The 22809-nt window shown below is 41.9% G+C and overlaps 1 protein-coding gene across 1 annotated transcript in view; it reads right to left on the bottom strand.

Annotated features, from left to right (window-relative positions):
* Positions 1-12541: 12541 nt before the first annotated feature.
* The window catches only part of LOC140485920 (NXPE family member 3-like), a 65836-nt gene continuing 55568 nt past the window's right edge, over positions 12542-22809 (bottom strand). The window contains exon 6 of the mRNA XM_072584366.1: positions 12542-13086. Coding sequence (XP_072440467.1) covers positions 12542-13086 — 545 coding nt within the window. The remainder of the gene's footprint in view (positions 13087-22809) is intronic.

Here is a 22809-nt window from a genome sequence, read left to right as displayed (position 1 = left end):
CCCTAAAGGTTCCAAAACAGACTTTTTGGAAGAACCAATTATAGACGCTATGAATTATCAACTCCAGATACCAGTTTGCATTGTTATGAAGTTGAAAGTGTGTACTGTACCTTTAAGAGAGAGTGAATGCTGTTTTGCACTAACAGCTTACAAACACCTGTCATGTGACTAACTAGCAGTCTCAGAGTGTACTGGAAATTTGAAAATATGTGATATTTGGCTGTGAAATGGATACCTGAGTTCCGGTTGCTGTTTTGACAACAATTCAAATTTAGTCAATCAGTTTAAATTATGCCCCAGGATACTAAAACCCAATCGAGTTTGAATGTATTGTTTTTGTGAACTTGGAATTAATGAGACAACCTGATGTTTGTGGTATAAAAAAAATCAGCATTTTGGAAGTTAGACAGGGAGACCAACTGCCAATGACAGAGTAACTGCCAGCAAAAGACTCTCTCTCAAATGTACCTTTTACAGATGAAAATTATTTGCATTAAAAAGAAAGAAGACAACCCAGGGAGATCTTCAGCAAGAAGAATAAAGATATAGGAGATGACAGCCGCTGTGTGGTTTTGAAAGTAAGTTGATGTAATTTTATTATGTATGTATTGGAACAGCATATTGTTATAGAGTTGGAGGCAGATTATAAGCAGTTAAGAGAAAGGAGGTTTAGATTGTAAATAGTTGTTGTTTAATATTCACTTTTAGAGTTAAAGAATAAATTGATATTTTACTTTAAGTAGTGGAATTTGGGAGTTCTCTGTCACTCATATTTTTAACAGATTACGAGGTGAGGTGAGTTTTTCTGGGGGTTTGGTTTAAATAACAGAAGGGTTCACTGCTGTGTTGTAACAGTACCTTAAACAAAATACTTAGCAATTTATTAACAGTATAGTACTGTTAGCAAGCAATTTAAAAAAAAAAAATGTAATCTAATTAGTTATATGCTTTCAACCCAAAACTTTTGTTGTCAGCACCATTCACACAAAAGATAGACAAACTCACACGGTTAAGGAATAAATAAAAGAAAATAACAAAACTGGCCAGGTTATTTAAGTGGTTTTCACTATGAGGTGTTCCACAGGCATAGATGATGGTTTCTTGGTTGATATTCTGAAGATTGTGATGAGGGTCACCTTTACAATTCACTCAGATGAAGGCAGTAACACTTATAACTATTCTCCAAGCTCCAAGAGGTACTCTTAGGAGCTTCGACAGGGAGCTTTTAAATTTTCATGCTGTAACATCAACAGTCAGACTCTTTCTCACTTAAAACACAGCCCAAAACCCAATTCACATTCTGATCACTCCCTGACTTACTGGCCATCTCCTCCATAGAGTTCCAGTCACTATTTAGCATCTACCATTGCTTGAGTATGGAGTCTTTTTCTTGATTTGCTGGAGCCAGTTCCCAGGTACTAATCTTATCAATAGCCAATTTCTGCTATTTTTAAAAACATGCGAGGTGCTGCATTTTGGGAAAGCAAATCTTAGCAGGACTTATACACTTAATGGTAAAATCCTAGGGAGTGTTGCTGAACAAAGAGACCTTGGAGTGAAGGTTCCTAGCTCCTTGAAAGTGGAGTCGCAGGTAGATAGGATAGTGAAGAAGGTGTTTGGTATGCTTTCCTTTATTGGTCAGAGTATTGAGTACAGGAGTTGGGAGGTCATGTTGCGGCTGCACAGGACATTGGTTAGGCCACTGTTGGAATATTGCATGCAATTCTGGTCTCCTTCCTATCGGAAAGATGTTGTGAAACTTGAAAGGGTTCAGAAAAGATTTACAAGGATGTTGTCAGGGTTGGAGGATCTGAGCTACAGGAAGAGGCTGAACATGCTGGGACTGTTTTCCCTGGAGCGTCGGAGGCTGAGGGGTTGACAAAATTATGAGGGGCATGGATAGGTTAAATAGACAAAGTCTTTTCCCTGGGATGGGGGAGTCCAGAACTAGAGGGCATAGGTTTAGGGTGAGAGGGGAAAAATATAAAAGACACATAAGGGGCAACTTTTTCATGCAGGGGGTGGTACATGTATGGAATGAGCTGCCAGAGGATGTGGTGGAAACTGGTACAATTGCAACATTTAAGAGGCATTTGGATGGGTATATGAATAGGAAGGATTTGGGCCGGGTGCTGGCAGGTGGGACTAGATTGGGTTGGGATGTCTGGTCGGCATGGACGGGTTGGACTGAAGTGTGTCTTTCCATGCTGTACATCTCTATGACTCTATGACTCTATTATGCTTTTCTCAGGTGACAAAGCATTTGTTGAAATTTTGTGCACACCACGAAATCATGGACAGATATTGAGAATTTTGGACTTAAGGTGAATCTTTCCAACTGACCCTAAGATTACTTGGACTTCACAGCCAATCAAAGGGATTATTTTGGAATGTTGAATGACATGGTTAAGATTCTTGAGGTCAGGATTTTTAGTCGGGAGAATTGATCAATGTACAGAGTCCACCTGAGGAATTTTGTGATAATGGTATCTTTAACCCGTACTGTGTGTGCTTGCTGCCCCTTAAAGAGCCTCACATCACACAGAAATAGAGCTCACTGCCACAGACAAAAGATGCTAATACTCTCCCTTTCGGGTATTGAGTAGATTTTTTTTGACTTGTGTACTCACGATGTGGTTGAGGAAGGAAGACAACATGTGTTTCACAGCGTGAATCACAGGCTCAGTCTGTCAATCTTGGTGATCTCACAATTCCCATTGAAAACCCACAAACATTCATGGTTCATTTTTGCCTTGACCTCCATGTCAATCCCATCAATTTGATCTTCCCACAGTCTTACCCCACCTCTTATTGTTAAATCTTCATCTCTCACTTTATCCGTTGAGCTCCAGGAATACACCTGCCTCATGTCAACTGTCATTATACAATGATCCCCCAATGAAGCCAGAGTATTGATTGTTATCTTTGACAGCTCTCCACCCCCACATTGCCCCTTGCTCTTGCATGCTCTACATCTCCCACACTTATGTGTTAAACTGCCTTCATTCACAATTTATGTCCTACCTACACCTCAGTCTGCTGTCACCAACCCCTACAATTGACTTCCCTTACATCCCCATTACAAACATTGCCTCTGTAGAGATTCACTCGCACAGTCGTCTTGAGTTGGCATTTCTGGATTCATGCCACTATTTGGACCTTGACCAGTTTGATCCTACCGTTGAAGAACTGGGTTCAGTATATGGAAAGAATATGTTACTTTTCCCAGGCAAATGACAGAGAGACAGACAAAAAGCATTGAGTAATTCTCCTGACAGCTTGTGGACCAGCAGTTATTTCGGTTTTTAGGAGCCTAACTTTCCCTGAGGCACCAGATACTAAAATCTTTCAAGAGCTTCTGGATTTAATTCAGAAGTATTATGACCCAAACCTCTTCCATTTCTGAGATGTTATTGGCTTTACTCAGCAGTTCAAAAACCAGGGGAATCTGTATTGAGATTTTTGATGAGGTTAAGATGACTGGCAGAAGCATATAAATTTGGTTAGACCCTAAATGAGATGCTGAGAGACCATTTGGTATGTGGGATTAATCTCGTGACCATACAGAAGTACAACCTAGCTGAAGCCCGACTGGACTTCCAACAGGCACTACAACTGGCTTTATCATTAGAAAGTGTGGCAAGCGGAGCTTATGAGTTATGGGATGTTTCAGTGGAAGTGGACACCTTCACCAGACTGACTGAACTTGGGGAATACCACTTGAGTGAAGGCAATTGCATAGCCTCACTCTGCACCTATCCTGAACAGAGGGACTCTAGGTCAGTCCACAGCAAAACCCCAAAATAAAGCCACGTCTTGACAAACCAGTTAAATTTTTTGCAAGAACCTGGCAGGACATTATAGTTGCTGTCAGTGTGTGGACTCACAACAGCAAAAAAAGTCTACTAGGCCTGAATTGAGAAAGTATCTAGGAGGGTATGCACCTGGAAGGTCTAACTACATTATCTTGGAACAGTAAAATTGCTTAGCAACATCCAAATCAGAGCCAATCAAAATAAACATCTGGTTAAATGGTCACCCAGATCTAATGAAGGTCAATAGCAGCATGGCTGTATCAGTGATTGTGGAAACAACCTTTAACAAAATTCTTTCTGGACTCCAAATTTTAAGTTTGCGCAAGATCTTGGACAGTCTGAGATCCTATATTGGGGAACCTCTCCAGATTAAGGATGCCACTGCGGTTCCAGTCTCTTATGAGAAGTAACTGTTTCAGTTACCAAGGATTGTCGTCAAAGGCTCAGGCCCAAGCCTAATAGGACAAAATTGGTTAAGAAAGATTCAACTTAATTGGCTCAACTTTTTCAATTAGAAAATGGCTGCCTGAGTGATGTCCTAATTAGATACCTGGAGGGGCCAAGGCTACCTTGCATGTTGACCAAGGCCCACCCAGTGTCATTTACATGTAAAAGGTAGAGGCAGAAATCAGAAGGCTGGAAAGCAAACGCATCATCAACTAGTACAGTTTGCAATGGGCAGCGCTGGTCATACTGATTGTGAAGCCAGATGGATCAGTTCGCCTTTGTGGGGATTTCAAACAAATGGTAAATCCCTTTTTGCAGTTGGATAAATACCCGATCGCTTGCATAAATGACTTACACACAAAACTAGCGGGGGGAGATGTCCTTCATGAAGCTGAGCATGAACCATGTGTACCCACAATTGCGAGGATTCCCAGAGGTCTGCTCCAATTAATGCCCATAAGGTTTTGCAGCACTCTACAGGGTATACTATACTTTTGGGGCATCACCAGCCTGTGCCATTTTCCAATGGATGATGTAAACATTTTACAAGGTCTACCCTAGGTCACCATTTATTTGGATGATGTACTAGTAACCAGAAAGAACAATAAATAGCACTTCAAAAGCCAGACCGTGGTGCTTAAATGTTTCTCTCAGGTGGGTGAACACCTTAGGAGGTAAAAATGATGTGTTCCAGGCATCCCAAGTGACCTAAATTGGCTACAGAATTGACAAGACTTCCCATTGGACGATAAGTGTGAGGGCAATCAAAGGTGCCCTGGTTGTCACTTTTTTCCTGGAGGTATGGTCTTTCCTTGGGTCCGCGCATTATTATGGGAAATTCAGGCATAATCTGGCCTTAATTCTGGAATCCTTACGTCTGCCATTGAGAAAGGATCAGCCTTGGAAATATTCCTGTACCCAAGGCACCTTCTTTAAGAAAGTTAAGAAGCAACTATTGTTGTTTTAGGTGTTGGCACACTATGATCCAAAATGAGGTGTGATGCTGACATGGGATGCCTCCCTGTATGGTATCAGGGTGGGGTTGGTTTATTGTGGCCCAGCAAGACGGAACTCCTGATAGTATATGCTTCCCAGATTTGGCTGATGCTGAATGAAAATATGCCCAGAGACAAAAGGAAAGTTTGGTGGTCATCTTTGGTGTGTGAAAGTTCCACCTATAACTTTAGGGACTTCAATTTGTAATTGTAATGAACCACAAACCCCAGCTAGGGCTGCTTAAAGAGGATAAGGCTCTGCCACCAGCAGCTTAAGATTAAATTCAGTGGTGAGCTCTTATTCTGAGTACATACAATACAAGTTGGTACACCATCCAGGAAGCCAAGTGGCAAATGCAGATACTTTGAACTGCCTCCCACTAGTAGTGTGTCACTACTAGAAGAGTTTGTTCTGGTTTTAAACTTTCTGGACACCCTTCCGGTCACTGCTGACAATATGAGATTGTGGACACAAAAAGATCCTGTCTTGGCAAAAATAAAACAACTGATGTTGATGTGGGAAACTAAAGGGACATCATAACCAGAACTGAAACCTTTCTCGACCCAAAAAGACCAGATCATAAAAGAGGATGGCATATTACAGGGAGTAAGAGTGATTGTCTCGAGCAAAGGTCACCTCCAGATAATGGCTGAACTCCACTGGGGTCATCCAGCGGTTTCCAAAAGGAAGATGTTGGCAAGAAGTTGTGTCTAATGGACAGGATTGGATGCCTACATAATCGCATTAGTGGGGCAGTGCCCAGAGTGCCAACAAGGATAAAACTTACCACCAGCAGCTCCCCCATATTCGTGGGAATGGCTGGGTAAACCCTGGGCTAGTGTACATGTCCATTATGCCAGTCCTTTCATGGGCTCTACGTTTTTAGTCATTGTGGATGTCCAAAGTGCATAGAGTTGGTTCTTCAAACACAAGGACAATGATTGAAAGGTTGTGAGCATCTTTTGCGTTACACAGACTCCTTGGGGTGTTGGTCACCAGGAGGGAATTCGAGTATTTCCTAGCATTGAATGGCATTCAATATGTAAGGATAGCTCTATGCTATCCATCATCCAATGGTCTGGCAGAAAGAACAGTCTATACGATAAGAGCTGGCTTAAAGAAACAGCCTATAGCTTCACTCGATTCCAAACTGTCCTGGTTCATGTTTGATTATAGGACCAGCGCAGATGCAACTACAGGGACAGCTCCAGTAGTGTTGCTAATGGGGAGAGGACTCTGCACCAGATTAAACCTGATCTTCCCGGACCTGGAAGGGAAGGTGAAATGGCGTCAGGAATTCAAATGCAGGACACAAAACTCATCTAAGCACAAGAGGCAGTTTAATTCAGGGCACAAAGTTTGATGATGAAACCACAGAAATGGCCCTGCATGGGTAAAAGGTATAGTCGATTGGAGATCAGGTCCCATGATGCATAAAGTTCAGGTAGGTGAGGCGATCCTGTGTGAGAATGTGGACCATATGAGACCTGTAACCTCACAAATGGGGCAGGAGCAAAACATATCCGGCCCCTCAGAACATCCAGCAAAGCTGTCAGAAACCATGGATTCTCCCCCTCTGCCTAGCATCGCAGAAACCTCTGAGAATAAGTTGGACACGGCAGATATCACAGCCTTGATGCCGCTACTGCTTGGAGAATAAGATAAGTTTTTGCCAAGATGCTCCAGGCACAAGAGGTGGACGATGACCTGGTGTGTGCCACCAGTATCTTAGACACAGTCAGAGAAATAGGATTTGGTGCGAAAACACCCCAGGAAAAGCTATAGGGAAAAGAACAGACCTACGTCCTAGAATTTTGAGAGAGAGCAATGTAATGATTGTGACAATGTCAACCAGCTGGATCTAATTGAATATGAGTTCCCTGATTGGGGCTGTTAATCTGGTCCAATCAGGGAGCCCTGGCTGACAGATATAAACAGGAGTGTCAGGGGTTTTCTGCTCACTATAGGAACTGCCTCTGTGCTAGTAGGTCTGTATCGTGTACCAAGTAAATAAAGGGAGACTTGGTGATGGGATACCAGCCTTCATGGAGTTATTTTAGTTAATACTGCATGAGGTCAGGATTTTTAGTCAAGGCTATTAATCAATGCACAAGGTCCACATGAGGAATTTTGTGAGAATGGATATCTTTAACATGTACTGTGTGTGCTTTCTGGCCCTTAAAGAGCCTCACATCACACAAAAATAAATCTTACTGCCACAGAGGGAAGATCCTTACTCTCTTCATTCCAGGTGTGTGGTAGATGTTTGTCATTTTGACTCTGCACTCACCACGTGGATAAGGAAGGCAATATGTGTTTCACAGAGTGAGTCACAGACTCAGCCTGTCAGTCTTTGCGATCACCCAATTCCACCAGAAACCCACATACTTTCATGGTCTGTTTTTGTCTTGACCTCCATGTCAATCCCATCAGCTTTGATCTTCCCACAGCCCCTCCTCAAAACGTTTTCTTAAATGCTTTTCTCCGCACTTTATCCCCTGACCTCTAGGAATACACCTGAGTGATGTCAAATGTCATTATGCAATACCCCTCCTAATGAAACCAAAGTGTTGATGACCTCTCTACCCCCCACAATACTCCTTGCCCTTTCATGCTCTACATCTTCCACACTTACGTGTTGAATTGCCCCCATTCACAATTATTGTCCTGCCTGCATCTCAATCCACTACACCAACTCCCACAATTGACAACCCCTGCAACCCCACCACAACCAAAGCCCTTGGTAACCTTCTCTAACTTTTGGTTCAAGCCCTGGACTGATCAAAGCCTACCCTTCCCTGACTAACTTGGAAAGATAATCCTGACTCATGAGTTACCATTCCCCTGATTGATGCCCGTGCAGGCCTTCAACTAACTTAACTGCTGACATCCAGGCTGGTGATACTGAACCTGCAAGGCCAGTTATGGTCCAGACCCTGGACTGCATCGATATTGATCCACTGGCCCAAGCATGCAACTGACCATGTTCAAGTCGTGGACTGAGATTGAAAGAAGTCCTTGCCTTCCTATGTCCCTGAATGAAAATAGTCCCCTTTACTTGACCAAGGACTACTCCCGTTAGACTTTGAGACATGGCTATTTGGTTGATGCACATGCAATGAGTTTGCTACATGAGCTGCTGACACATGTTGCAGTGTGACATTGAAGCAGTATGGTGATGTACAGTAACATGTCCATCCCCTTGACTGTGCAATGTTGCTAGGATTTGTGTCCACACCAAAAAGGGAAGCAAGCCTGAAGTATAGCGAGACTGTAATTTCTGAATTTGGCAGCAAGGTGCAAAAAGGCAAGGCAAGGTAGAGAAATCCAAGGAGACACAAAGTGAGCGATTGCAAAGAGAACAGGCTGAGTGCCCTGAGACACACCCTCCTCTCTTCCATGGTGGTGCCTGCCCCTTTCCACAAAGTGGCCTGACAGCAGTGTAACAATGTTGGTGCACTCAAAGGCACTTCCAAATGGGTTCAAAAATTGTATGAGGAATTGCTGCTGTCTGGTCTCTCTTCTCCAAGTGGGAGAACAACAAACTATGTGGAACTGAGATGAGAACATGTGATAATCAGATGCTAATGCATGCAAATAGGCACCTCATTGCACACGAGTAAGATTCTTGTCTTGCCATTAAATTCTTGTGGAGAAAATTAATCATTTTTCATTTTGATATCAAGAATGTTATGTTTCCAATCTTGTCGTATTTCCCAACTGATTTGCCATTGCATGTTGTTCAGAGGCTGCAAAAACCTAGCCTCAGTACACCTGTAGGTAAGCCATCTTTTTTATGACAGATGCAGGCAAATGGGACTGTATTAATTTAGGATTGCTCTTCAGCATGGACAAGTTAGACCGAAGGGTCTGTTTCTGCGCTGTACATCTCTATGAGTCTATGTGATCTTTATATATATGGTCTATCATATCTTGATATCGAACTTCTGGAATCCCATCTTGTTTATCCTTGAAAATTACAATTGGAGAGTCCGACTTCATCCCTGACTTATTAAAAAGGACATTTTTCCTTGGGGACCTGCTGAATATGATCTAGCCATCTGCAGATGATGATATTCCTCAATTGCCAGAGCTGGTCATCACCTGCTGCAGATTGTTGAATCTGCCGTGCTCAGCTAAGACTGAAATATTTGAGATCAATGTTGCAATCTGGAAGCATTGCAGTTGGAATCTATTATCTGTCACCTTTGAATTTTAATATGTAAATCAACACATGACAGTAGACTGATTGTAGCTTGTCTGTGTATTTCAATGCTGCCAAATGCTCCATCACAAGGATCTGTGTAGGCAATGCTTGATGCCAATGCATTGGATGTTAGACCTGTTGCAAAATGTCAGCTCATCTTCGGGTGCACCACACTGTACCAGTTTCTTGAATGAAATGTGCAAAGGGATGATATTAGTAATGGCACCAGAAGGTGCATGCTGTCTATTTCATTCTAGATATATCATTCAGATGGAGGTGAAGGCTTCAGCTTTTCTGATGGCATCCTTGTGATGTGTCAAACTTACCAGACTGCCTGGCTGGGTTCTGCAAGCTGGAATATGGCATTACCTCTGGGCCTTTTTAACATCATGGAAGAAATTTTGTAAGTTTCTTTGAGGTTGATCCTTATTTGCCTTGTTTTCATATGCTGCTGTAATACGTAAAAATTCCAAAGTAATGTCATTTTGTAGAAAAAAGCTTGCAAGACACTGTGTGAGCAAGACAAGTCACATCTCACCTGAGATTTGCATGTTTTACTGATCCTGCAGATGACTGATAGTTGTTCTAAAGTCAACAAATTGCAGATGCTACTGGCCTGCTACAAGTGTCTCAAATATACACCTTTCAATTAGAGTCAATTGTATATTCTTTAGGTTTATCCAGAACAGCTTTACTAAGTGGATACTCAATAGTGTAGTGGAGGTGAGTTCCAGGATTTTAACCCGGCAACACAGAAAGAACAGTAATCTATTTCCAAAACAGGATGATGGGTAGGTTGGAGGGAAAATTGCACGTAGTGGCATTCCTATGTAGCTTTTGTCCTTCTAAATGATTTTGGTCACGGATTTGGGAGGTACTTTCTCAACATTTTTGGTGAATTTCAGCAGTACGTCCTGTAGATTGTAGCTGCTGTGACAACGGAATGTCCATGCTGGTTGGAGGAGATGATTCTGGATGTTGTGCCAATCAAATGGAATGCTTTATCCTGGATGGCGTCAATCTTCTTGGATTTTGTTGGAATTGCACTCAGCATACAAGTAGAGAGTATTCCATCACACTGTTGATTTCTAGATGGGCCTTGTAAGGCTTGGGGGATTCAGGAGGTGAATTATTTGCTGCAGGATTCCTAGACTCTGACCTGCTCTTGTTGTCACAGTGTTTATATGGCTTGTCCAGTTCAGTTTATCTAGTCAGTTATAACCTACAGGATGTTGCTTGTGTGGGATTCAGTGATGGCAATGGCATTGAAATGTCAAGAAGCAAGAGTTAGATTCTCTCTTGTTGGACATAGTCATATCTGACATGTTGTGGCATGAATGTTATTTGCCACTTTTTAGCCCTAACTAGCAAATATCCAGGTCTCATTGTATTTGGTCATGAATTGCTTAAGGAACTGCGGAGTTGCAAATGATGCTGAACATCCCACTTCTGACATTATAAAGGAGGAAAGGTCAGTGATGAAGCAGCTGAAGATGGTTGGGCCTAGGACACTACCCTGAGGAACTCCTGCAGAGATGTTCTGGAGCTGGGATGACTGACATCTAATAAACACAACCACCATCCTATGTGCCTGGTATGACTCCACCAGCGGAATGTTTCCTCCCTGATTCCCATTAATTCCATTTTGCTAGGATTCCTTAACATCACAGTCAAATGCAGCCTTGATGTCAAGGATAGTCACTCTCACCTCACCTCTGGAATTCAGTTTTTTTGTCCATGTTTGAAACAAGGCTGCAATGTCATCAGGAGCCAAGTGACCCTGGCGAAATCCAAACTGAGCGTCACTGAGCAGGTTATTGCTGAGCAGTTGCTGCTTGATAACAATATTGCTACCTTTCATCATTTTACTGATGGTTCGGGAGTAAACTGATGGGGCAATGGTTTGCTGGGTTGAATTTGGTCTCCCTTTTATGTAGAGAATATACCTGAGCAATTTTCCACATTGTCAGGTAAATGCCAGTGTTGTAATTATATTGTAAGAGCTTGGCGAGGGACCAGCAGGTCTGGAGCACAAGTCTTCAGTACTTTGCCAGAATGCTGTCAGTATCCATAGCCTTTGCAGTATCCAGTGGTTCTAACCATTTCCTGATATCATGTGGAGTGAACTGAAGTGGTTGAAACTGGTATCTGTGACTCTAGGGACAACAGGAGGAGGGCAAGACTTGGAAATTCTGGTGCTGCAAATTCTTCAGTCTTTTCTTTGGCATTGATGTCCTGGGCTTCCCCATCATTGAGGGTGGGAATATGTGTGGAACCTTGCCTTCTAGTCAGTTGTTTAATTGTCCACCAGCATTCACAGCTGGGTGTGGCAGGACTGCAGATCTTAGAACTACTCCATTGGTCTTTTGCACTATTATTATTGATAAATTCAACATTATTAAGATGTCCAAGGTCAATGCATAAGACATATTGTAAAACAGAACTGACCAACATCTGAACCCTAAGCACTCTTACTGTGCATACATCATAAATGGATGATGAAATGATTGAAAGTCTAATATTATTAATAGCTTTAAATTAAGGGGTGGTAGGTATAGGACAGATATTAGGGGTAGATTATTTACTCAGTGAGTCGTGAGTTCATGGAATGCCCTGCCAGTAGCAGTGGTGGACTCTCCCTCTTTATGGGCATTTAAATGGGCATTGGATAGGCATATGGAGGATAGTGGGCTAGTGTAGGTTAGGTGGGCTTGGATCGGCGCAATAAAGGGCCTGTACTGCGCTGTATTTTTCTATGTTCTATGTTCTATTACTGTGCTTTGCAAACAGCTGCATCATATTTTTGCTAAAACATTGACCATTAGCTTCCAAGCATTAGTTGACCATGCCAATGTGAAGACCATGCGCATAACTGACGGTACAGCGCACCACAACCAACCCCACCACAGACAAAAACAGATATCCCTATACACGCACATGTGCACACACACTATCAAACACAAACTCACACACACATTCACCACATCTACAACCGATTTTACAAACATAACCATAGAGCATCCAAGCCTAAAATAAAATACTATATTCATTTGATCCAGAGCATAATTTAACTTGTTCATAAAGGGCACACATATGAAAGAAATACATCTACTTCATTCTTTATAATAATTCTTTTGGGATGTAATTCATGTGGTAGGTAATGTGCTATTGTCATCTCCCAGGCATCCACAAAGGCCACGTTGATGCCCTCAAACATCTTTCTCATCACTAAGTCAAGTTGATAGGAATACCAGTCACTGTTGTAGAGACTGACCTCCCCTGGAAGGGCCTGGACATTGGCAGTCTTTATTATAACCAGTGTATCTGGGCTCCTTTCCAGCAATCGTAGAATTGACCTGCGGATATTCTGGAGCCTGCGGATGTATGGTTCAACTGGGAAAGTGTTGAAATGACACCAAATGGTGAAGGCTATAACAGTGTTCTTTCCACCTTTAATCTCATCCAGTTTATTTGCGATGAATGGCAGGTCCTGACTTGAAATGGGGAGGATTCGGATCGGTGTTCCATGAGCATAATATTCCACCTTGATTGTTTTTTCTATATTCAAAGCGAGATGTGGGCCAGTATTTTTAGAATTGCCAAGGTTAAATGTCCTGAGATCTGAAATAGAAGATGGAATAACATTGATACTGGAAGATGAGTCATAATTTTGTGGATAGTAATGAACAGACATGAATTAGGCAGATTACTTAAAATGCAGTGTGTTAATATAGAGACCATCTCACCCTCCATTGCCTGGACCAACAGATCATATCAGAATTGGGTTTTCAAGAATGCAAGTGAGTAGCCAGTTTAAATAATACAGACAGGCAGATCAAAAGATTCCTGAGCTGCATTCAGATGAAGCAGGCAAATAAACTCTTGTCCAATGCATAATGAAGATGAGAAGCAGCAGTTATGATGAAGCACTTGAACAAGTGAGTAAACCGAAAGGCTAAGGTCTGTTCAATCTGAACAGTTAAGTGGGTTAGTGGGTTCGGAGGCACTCAGTGATCCGCAATGTGTTGGAATATGTGGTGTACTGAAATTGCATTATGCCGTTTGTTCACTTCAGGCTACCACCCTCGCAGAAGGAGACAAGAGCAGAGTTTTGCAACCTCCAATTTGCATGTGAGGGAAGGTGTGAAATTTTTGTGATGACATTTCTACCAGCCTCCAGTTTGACTTTTGAAGGCTTTAAATATTTGACTTGAGCAGTAAGAAAATAGGTGGGTTTAGATCGAGCTACCTAGCGTCTAGTTTAGCTAGATTTTGCTAGATGGGCATAGATGGAAAGTACTCAGGAAGTGTGAAGAATAGCACTGTAAACATATGTACTTAGAATCACAGACATATGCTCTGCCAGACCTGAACCAATAGTAACCCCAACCCCCATCCTTTGACTCAACGCCTGTCATTTCTGATGGCTACAGTGTATTGGTGTACCTATACAAATTGTTAGAAGAAATATTTGGGACTAGTGCACTATATGGACTTACAACAGAGAACCATGATATAGAAAATAATTATAATGTTATCATTTTATATTGAGTCAGTTGACTTAAAGCCAATAAAAGAGTTGAAGAAGATTGCTGTGCCATTTCAACTAGTTATCTCCAGCTGAGAAGTAGGAAGCCAGTAATCAGGAAACAAAATCTGTAATTTTATAATGCCTTTCATGAACTTCGGATGTTTGAAAGGGTTTTATTGTCAACAAGTTAATTTTTGGATCAAATGTAATCATTGTTGTTGTGTAATCATTGTTGCACTGTAGATTATCAATCCCTCAGAGATCAATTACTTTTCTAACAGAAGCAAAATACTGTAGCTGCTAAAAATCTGAAACAAATTTAGAGTTAAAAATCACACAACACCAGGTTATAGTCCAACAGGTTTATTTGGAAGCACTAGCTTTCAGAGCGCTGCTCCTTCATCAGGTGGTTGCGGTGAACCACCTGATGAAGGAGCAGTGCTCTGAAAGCTAGTGCTTCCAAATAACCTGTTGGACTATAACCTGGTGTTGTGTGATTTTTAACTTTGTACACCTCGACACTGGCACCTCCAAATCAAAACTTAGAGTTTGCTGCGTTTATCCAGCATTCTGTTGTTCATGTTTATTTTTCTGTCTGACGTTCTCAGAATGTTTTCAACTATCAGTAATATCCATGCTTTAGATGCAAAAAACTGAAGAGATGTGGATCCTTATGTGGTTACCAGATGATGGACTTGATAGGATTTTCATCGTAAATTAGGAAAACCATCAAGCAAGCCTTGAAGCTAATCTATCCATGAAACTGAGAACCCGTTGAAATGTCTCAAATTGAAACCCTCTCCCTAGGATTATAACACAGATCCCCTCAGTTAGTATTTTGAAATCTACCAACATTATCAGCTCATTTGGCACTTTGCATCGCTTTCAGCTAATGGAGCGCTGTGACACTCATCTTTCCATTTCATTTCAATTTAATTTGAGTAATTATTATACTTGCTTCTCTGTCATGAAAATAAAATTCATATGAAAGTTACATTGTTAACAGTCTTGAATCCATAACAATAAATATCAAGAAGGTATGAAAATACTTTTTAGCTCCCTTAGACAAAACATTTACACGATTGGGAAATGGAACATTCTATAGCATAAGGTGAGCTGTATTGCAGTGTTGATTTATATATTCATGTTCAGGGCATACTTTTATAGTTTCATTGTAATAGGAGCCATTAGCCCATTGAGCCTGCTCTGCCATTTTAAGATCACGGCTGATCTATCCATCATCTCAGATCCTCCTACCCACATTATCCCCACAATCCTTAATTCCCCTTCCATGCAAAAACCCATCCAATTGTGCCTTGAATATATTTAATAAATACATTCCACTGCTTCCTTGCGCGGAGAATTCCACTGACTCATTACTCTCTGCGAAAAGCAGTTCCTCCTCATCTCTGTCCTAAATTTAAACCCCCTAACCTTGAGGCCATGTCCCCTAGTTCTAGACCCACCCAGCAGAGGAGACAACATACCTGCCTCTAACTTATCTATCCTTTTCATCACTCTATGTGTTTCTATAAGATCCCCTCTGATTCTTCGAAATTTTGACAAATACAGTCCCAAGCGACACAACTTTTCCTCACAGGGTAATCCCATCATTTCTGAAATCAACCTGGTGAACCTCCTCTGCACCGCCTCCAAAGCTGGTATTATCCTTCCTCAAGTAAGGAGACCAGAACTGCGTACAATATTCCAAGTGAGACCTCACCAATACCCTGTACAATGGCAGCAGAACTTCCCTGCTCTTAAATTCAGTTGCTGTAGCAATGAATACCAATATTCCATTTGCCTTCCTGATTATCTGTTGCACCTGCAAATCATGTTTGAGCACTCCTAAATCCCTCTGGACAACAGCATGCTGCAATCTTTCACCATTTAAATAATGCTCTGACCTACAATTTTTACTTCTGAAGTGGATAACCTCACATTTACCAATATTATACTCCAACTACCAGACTCTTCCCCACTGACTTAACCTATCTAAATCTCTCTGCAGACTCTCTACATCCTCTGCAAAGTTTCCTTTACCATTCAATTTAATGTAATCAGCAAACTTGGATATGTTACACTTGGTCTCCTCTTTCAAATCATTTATATATATCATGAACAGTTACGGGCCAAACCCTGACCTCTGTGGCACCCTGCTTCCCAATGATCTCCAACCTGAGAAACACCCATTTATTCCAACTCTCTGCTTCCTATTGGTTAACCAGTCCTCTATCCATGCTAGTATATTCCCTGCAACTCCGTGCATTCTTATCTTACGGATGAGTTTTTTTTATGCAGCACTTTATCGAACACCTTCTGAAAATCCAAGTATACAACATCCACTTCTTCCCCTCCATCCACTACGCTTGTTACATTCTTAAAGAACTCTAGGAAGTTTGTCAAACATGGCCTCCCCTTTCTGAAACCATGCTTGTCAGAGACACTTTTTAAATGAGTTAGTCGCTCTATAATTCAAACGTTTCGTCCCCTGTCTAGGTGACATCCTCAGTGCTTGGGAGCCTCCTGTGAAGTGCTTCTGTGATGTTTCCTCCGGCATTTATAGTGGCTTGTCTCTGCCGCTTCCGGTTGTCAGTTCCAGCTGTCCGCTGCAGTGGCCGGTATATTGGGTCCAGGTCGATGTATTTGTTGGTAGAATCTGTGGATGAGTGCCATGCCTCTAGGAATTCCCTGGCTGTTCTCTGTTTGGCTTGCCCTATAATAGTAGTGTTGTTTCAGTCGAATTCATGTTGCTTGTCATCTGCATGTGTGGCTACTAAGGATAGCTGGTTGTGTCGTTTCATGGCTAGTTGGTGTTCATGGATGCGGATCGTTAACTGTCTTCCTGTTTGTCCTATGTAGTGTTTTGTGCAGTCCTTGCATGGGATTTTTTTACACCAAACGGAGAATTCAGCACAAAGGTATACAGGAAAGCCACACACACAGACCAAGTCCTGAACTATGAAAGCAACCACCCAACACACACAAACGAAGTTGCATCAAGACACTATTCAAAAGGGCCACAACACACCGCAGCACACCAGAACTGCAAAAAGAGGAAGAAGAACACCTATACAATGTATTCGCCAAAAACGGATACCCGCGCAATTTCATCAACAGGAGCTTTTCCGAACTGACAGCCAGACTACTGCGACCACTAGGACTCATAACAGCACACAAACCAACAGCCACTCTCAGACAACAACTCACCAAAACGAAGGACCCGATACCCAGCATGAGCAAAACTAATGTAGTGTACAAAATCCCATGCAAGGACTGCACAAAACACTACATCGGACAAACAGGAAGACAGTTAACGATCCGCATCCATGAACACCAACTAGCCACGAAACGACACAACCAGCTATCCTTAGTAGCCACACACGCAGATGACAAGCAACATGAATTCAACTGGGACAACACTACTATTATAGGGCAAGCCAAACAGAGAACAGCCAGGGAATTCCTAGAGGCATGGCACTCATCCACAGATTCTATCAACAAACACATCAACCTGGACCCAATATACCGGCCACTGCAGCAGACAGCTGGAACTGACAACTGGAAGCGGCAGAGACAAGCCACTATAAATGCCAGAGGAAACATCACTGAAGCGCTTCACAGGAGGCTCCCAAGCTCTGAGGATGTCACCTAGACAGGGGACGAAACGTTTGCAACACAAATTCCCAGCTCGGCAAACAGAACCACAACAGTAATAGTTATTGTTTCCATTGTTCTGTTAAATTTCCTAGTAGCGTTTAGTTATTCCAAGTTCTTCTTTCTGTTGTTGTATTTTAACTATAGTTTTGAATAAGTTGTGTTTTGCTTAACATTTGAGTAGTTTGACCGATCTGAGACACAGCACCTTACATTTGCCTTCAAAATAAAAAAAAAGTTATGCTTGAGACTGAATATTTTGAGGTGGTTTGGTCTGGTCCATAACAAATTGGGCCTCTTGTTGGGATCAAAATCTCTAATTCCAAGTTGGGTTTAAGATTATGGGATGTGAAGACAACAAGTGGTAAGTGCTGGTGTCTTTCATTTTGGGTGTAGAATTCAGTTGGTTTAAACAGCCTTATGTAATAATGGCTCTTTCAGTCACTATGAATTTCCTGGGTGTGGAATAAATCATTTTGGGAGTTTTAGAGAAAGTAAGCAAGGCAATGCTTTCCAAGTTGGCAAACAAGCTGGAGTTGGAGTTGCCTGTGTCTTTGAGAAAAGGGAATATAATTGTATCAATCACATGGCAATCACAGGAATGCCATCAGAATCTTTGGAAATGGTTAAAATTGAATTGAAAATGAAGTAGCTTAAACATAAAAAGGAAATGAAACCATCTGAATTACAATTGAAAGCAGAGGAAAAAGAAAAGGGAAGGATAGCCCTAGCATAAGAAATGGAGAAAGAGAAGAAAAGCAGAAGGAGTGAGAGTTTGAACTTCAGAAGTTGGCAATTAGAGAGGAAAGTCGATTTAAAAGGTGGGAGGTGAAGGTAGGGTTAGTGAGGTGGAAGAGTGATGACTAGCATACCCATCATAGACAAAGGCCTGGTGGGGATCTATTTAAATATGTCCATGTGTGTATAAGTTTGACAGGAAGGATGTGGAAGGTATTTTTTCATTTCATTTAAAGAAGTGGCTAAACAAATGAAATGTCCGGTGACCATGTGGGTATTGTTGATTCGAACAAAGTTAATCAGTAGAGCTAATTAAGTGTTTACATCATTATCACTATCTTCTAGGAGGCATCTGGGGAGTATAATGAGGTGAAAAATCCCCTCTTAAATGCATATAAGCGAGTACCAGAAGCATACAGACAATGTTTCAGGAAGAGAAGAGGAACCCAGCTCAAATGTAATTAAATTTGAGAGGATCAAAGAAAGTAGTTTGAGAGGTGGACTAGGGGATTCAAAATGGATCAAACCTATGATACTCTTCGAGAGACAGTTATTTTGGAAGCGTTCAAAAATTTGTTTCCTGAGGTAGTGAGAACTCATGTTGAAGAACAGAGAGTGAAAATGGCAAGATTAACAGCAGAAATGGCAAATAATTATGTGTTGGTTCATAAATCAAAGTCTGGATTCCAACATTAATTTCCATCTGCAAAGGGTAGAAATGGGGGAAAAGAGAAATCCCCAGATGTTAAGGGAAAAGGAGATCTCATTGTAGATAGAAAAGATAGTCTACCACAGGGTAAAAAAGAAACAATGAGGTGGAAAGAGTAGTAAAAAGGCCACATGAAGTTGTAGAGTTAGTTGTTTAGAAAAAGCACTGGGAAGACAGATGTGAGAAAACAGGAAAAGCCAGTGAGTGTTGTTGAAGTGATGAAGGAAAGCACAGTGAAAGCTAAAAAGCTGCACCAGAATATACAACCTGGTCAGGGGTTGGTTGAGATGGAAGTGCCAGATCTCTTTCAAGAATTTACTAGCATGGGTAAAGTTTATTCATATGTGCCAGAAGGAGCAGGTAAAGAAATTAAAATTTTAAGTGATACAGGATATGTCCATCTTTGTTGTTGGGAGATGAGGAGATATATAATTCAGCAGGACTATTGCCAGAAAAGGTGGCAATATGTAGAATTCATGGTGAGGAGAAAGTGTTCCATTATGTAACCTGAGGTTAGAAAGTTCGGTAAAAAGTGATGAAGTGGTGTTAGGAGTAATAGAGAAATTCTCTGTTCCAGGAATACAATTTATCCTTTGTAATGATATTGTAGGATCACAGTCGGTGTGAGTGATTTGTACTGTGATTGAAAAACCAATGCGGAATTCAGGCAACTGAAGCATATCCAGGGAACTTTTCTGATTGTGTGCTAACAAAGTCACAAAGCCATAGGTTGAAGTGGGAGGACAAGTCAAAGAATAAAGATGAGAAAGTTGAAGTTCATTTGTTAGAGGCTATGTTTGATCAAATGGATGTGAAAAAATAATAGATGGATGACAAAGTGGATACTTTTAGTTAAGAGAAATTAACTGAATTGTGGGCAGCACGGTGGCACTGCTGCCTCACAGCGCCAGAGACCCGGGTTCAATTCCCACCTCGGGCGACTGTCTGTGTGGAGTTTGCACATTCTCCCCGTGTCTGCGTGGGTTTCCTCCGGGTGCTCCGGTTTCCTCCCACAATCCAAAAATGTGCAGGTTAGGTGAATTGGCCATGCTAAATTATCCCATAGTGTTAGGTGTAGCAGATTGGGTCTGGGTGGGTGGCAGGTCGGTGTGGACTTGTTGGGCCGAAGGGCCTGTTTTCACACTGTAAGTAATCTAATCTAATCTATTACAGAAAAATGAAAAACTAAAGCAGTTGCAGCTTGCTGATTATGAAGGTTCGTTTCAGATGCTCTATCACCATACTGGGTAACATTATTAGTGAGAGTCTCTGGTGAATCGCTGGTGATATGTCCCACCTCTCTACTTATAGGTCTTGGTTTCTTAAGATGGGTGATGTCATTTCTGGATCTTTTTTTCAAGGGAAGGTAGATAGGATCTACATCGGTGTGTTTATTGATGGAATTCTGGTTAGAATGCCATGCCTCAAATAATTCTCGTGCGAGCCTTTTTTTGTCTATCCTAGGACGTGTGTATTGTCCCAGTCAAAGTGATGTCCTTCTTTGTCTATATGCATACAAATTAGTGATAGTGGGTTGTGTCTTTCCATGGCCAATTGGTGTTCATGTATCTTGGTGGCAATTTTCCTGCTTGTTTGTCTGAGGTATTTTACAGTTCTTGCATGGTATCTTGTAAATGACATTAGTTTTTCTGGTAGTATCTAATGGATCCTTTAGGTTCATTAGTTACTGTTTAAGTGTGTTGCTGGATTTGTGGGCTACCATGATGCCAAGGGGTCTGATTAGTCTGAATATCATTTCTGATATGTCTTTCACGTAAGGTAATGTAGCTATAGTTTTTGGTGCATTGTGTCTGCTTGTTCGAGTTTGTTTCTGATAATCAGCAAATTGCATTTATTGGGTACCCATTTTTCTTGAAAACATTGTATAGACATTTTTCTTCTGCTGTTTGCAGTTCTTGGGTGCTGCAGTGTGATGTAGCTCATTGAACTAATGTCTTGATGCAGCTTAGTTTGTGGGTGTTGGGATGATAGGTTTTGAAGTTAAGTATTTGATCTGTGTTTGTTGTTTTTCTGTAGACACTGGTTTGAAGCTCTCTGTTAACTGTACGTTCAACTGTCACGTCAAGGAATGTTACTGTTGTTCTCCTCTTTTGTAAATGTTATGACTGTCAGGATATTGTTGATAGCGTTGTATGTTTCCTCTAATTTGTTCCATTTTGAGATAACAAAGGTATAATCTACGTAGCGGACCCAAAGTTTGGGTTGGATAGATGGGGGGGCAGCTTGTTCCAGTCTCTGCATTACTGCTTCCACTATGAGCCCTGATATTGGTGATCCCATGGGTGTTCTGTTCTTTTGTTTGTTGGTTTTGTTATTGAATATGAAGTGGGTGGTGAGGCACAGGTCCACTAGCTTCAGGATGTTGTCTTTGTTGATGAAGTTGGTCCTGCCTGGTGTTTGTGATCCTGGTTTTCCTAGTAGTGATGCTAGTGTTTATTTGGCCAGGTCGATGGTAATTGATGCAAAAAGGGCTGTAACGCCAAAGGAAACCATTATTTCATCCTCTTCTATCTGTCTTTGATGGTGTTCAGGAATTCTTGGAGTGAATGGAGTGGCGTGAATCTTCAATTAGGTGTTTTAGTTTTTGGTGGAGTTCCTTTGCTCATCTGTATGTTGGTGTTCCAGGTAGGGAGACTACGGGTCTGAGGTGGGGGAAGGGGAGGGGGTGGGGGTGGGGGGGGATGTTGGGGGGGGGGGGGGTGCGGCTTCAGGTTTGTGTATTTTTGGTAATCCTTAGAAGCATGGTGTGCTGGATCCATCTGCTTTCATGTTTTGGAAATCTGTTCTGTTTAATTCTCCTGATTTTTTAAGTATTGTGAGAAAGGATGAGATTCTGTTTAGTAGTTGTGGGGTCGGGTCTATCGTCACCTGCTGCTAAGTGTCAGTATCTGCAAGCAAAGCATTTGCCTTTTTAAGAAGTAGGATTTTTTTTAAATAACAGTCATGTGTCCCTTGTCTGCAGATAGGATAACAATGGTTTTGTCTTATTTAAGTCTTTCTGAGCTTTTATTTTCTTGAGCATTAAGTGTGCTTCCTTCCTTTTTTTGACCTAATGTAGGTGAAACAGCTTGTCTTGCACATCCACTAATATCATTTATTGTATCCGTTGCTCCCGATGTGGTCTCCTCTACATTGGGGAGACTGGGCGCCTCCTAGCAGAGCGCTTTAGGGAACATCACCGGGACACCCGCACCAATCAACCAAACCGCCCTGTGGCCCAACATTTCAACTCCCCCTCCCACGCTGCCGAGGGCATGGAGGTCCTGGGCCTCCTTCACCGCCGCTCCCTCACCACCAGACGCCTGGAGGAAGAACGTCTCATCTTCCGCCTGGGAACACTTCAACCCATCAATGTGGACTTCAACAGTTTCCTCATTTCCCCTTCCCCCACCTCACCCTAGTTCCAAACTTCCAGCTCAGCACTGTCCCCATGACTTGTCCGGACTTGTCCTACCCGCCAATCTCCATTTCCACCTATCCACTCCACCCTCTCCTCCCTGACCTATCACCTTTAACCCCTCCCCCACTCACCTATTGTACTCTATGCTACTTTCTCCCCACACCCACCCTCCTCTAGCTTATCTCTCCATGCTTCAGGCTCTCTGCCTTTATTCCTGATGAAGGGCTTTTGCCCGAAATTTCGATTTCACAGCTCCTTGGATGCTGCCTGAACTGCTGTGCTCTTCCA

The sequence above is a fragment of the Chiloscyllium punctatum genome, chromosome 15, assembly GCF_047496795.1.
Source record: "Chiloscyllium punctatum isolate Juve2018m chromosome 15, sChiPun1.3, whole genome shotgun sequence".
In the NCBI taxonomy this organism is placed as follows: Eukaryota; Metazoa; Chordata; class Chondrichthyes; order Orectolobiformes; family Hemiscylliidae; genus Chiloscyllium; species Chiloscyllium punctatum.
This window is presented reverse-complemented; position numbering and strand designations above follow the sequence as displayed.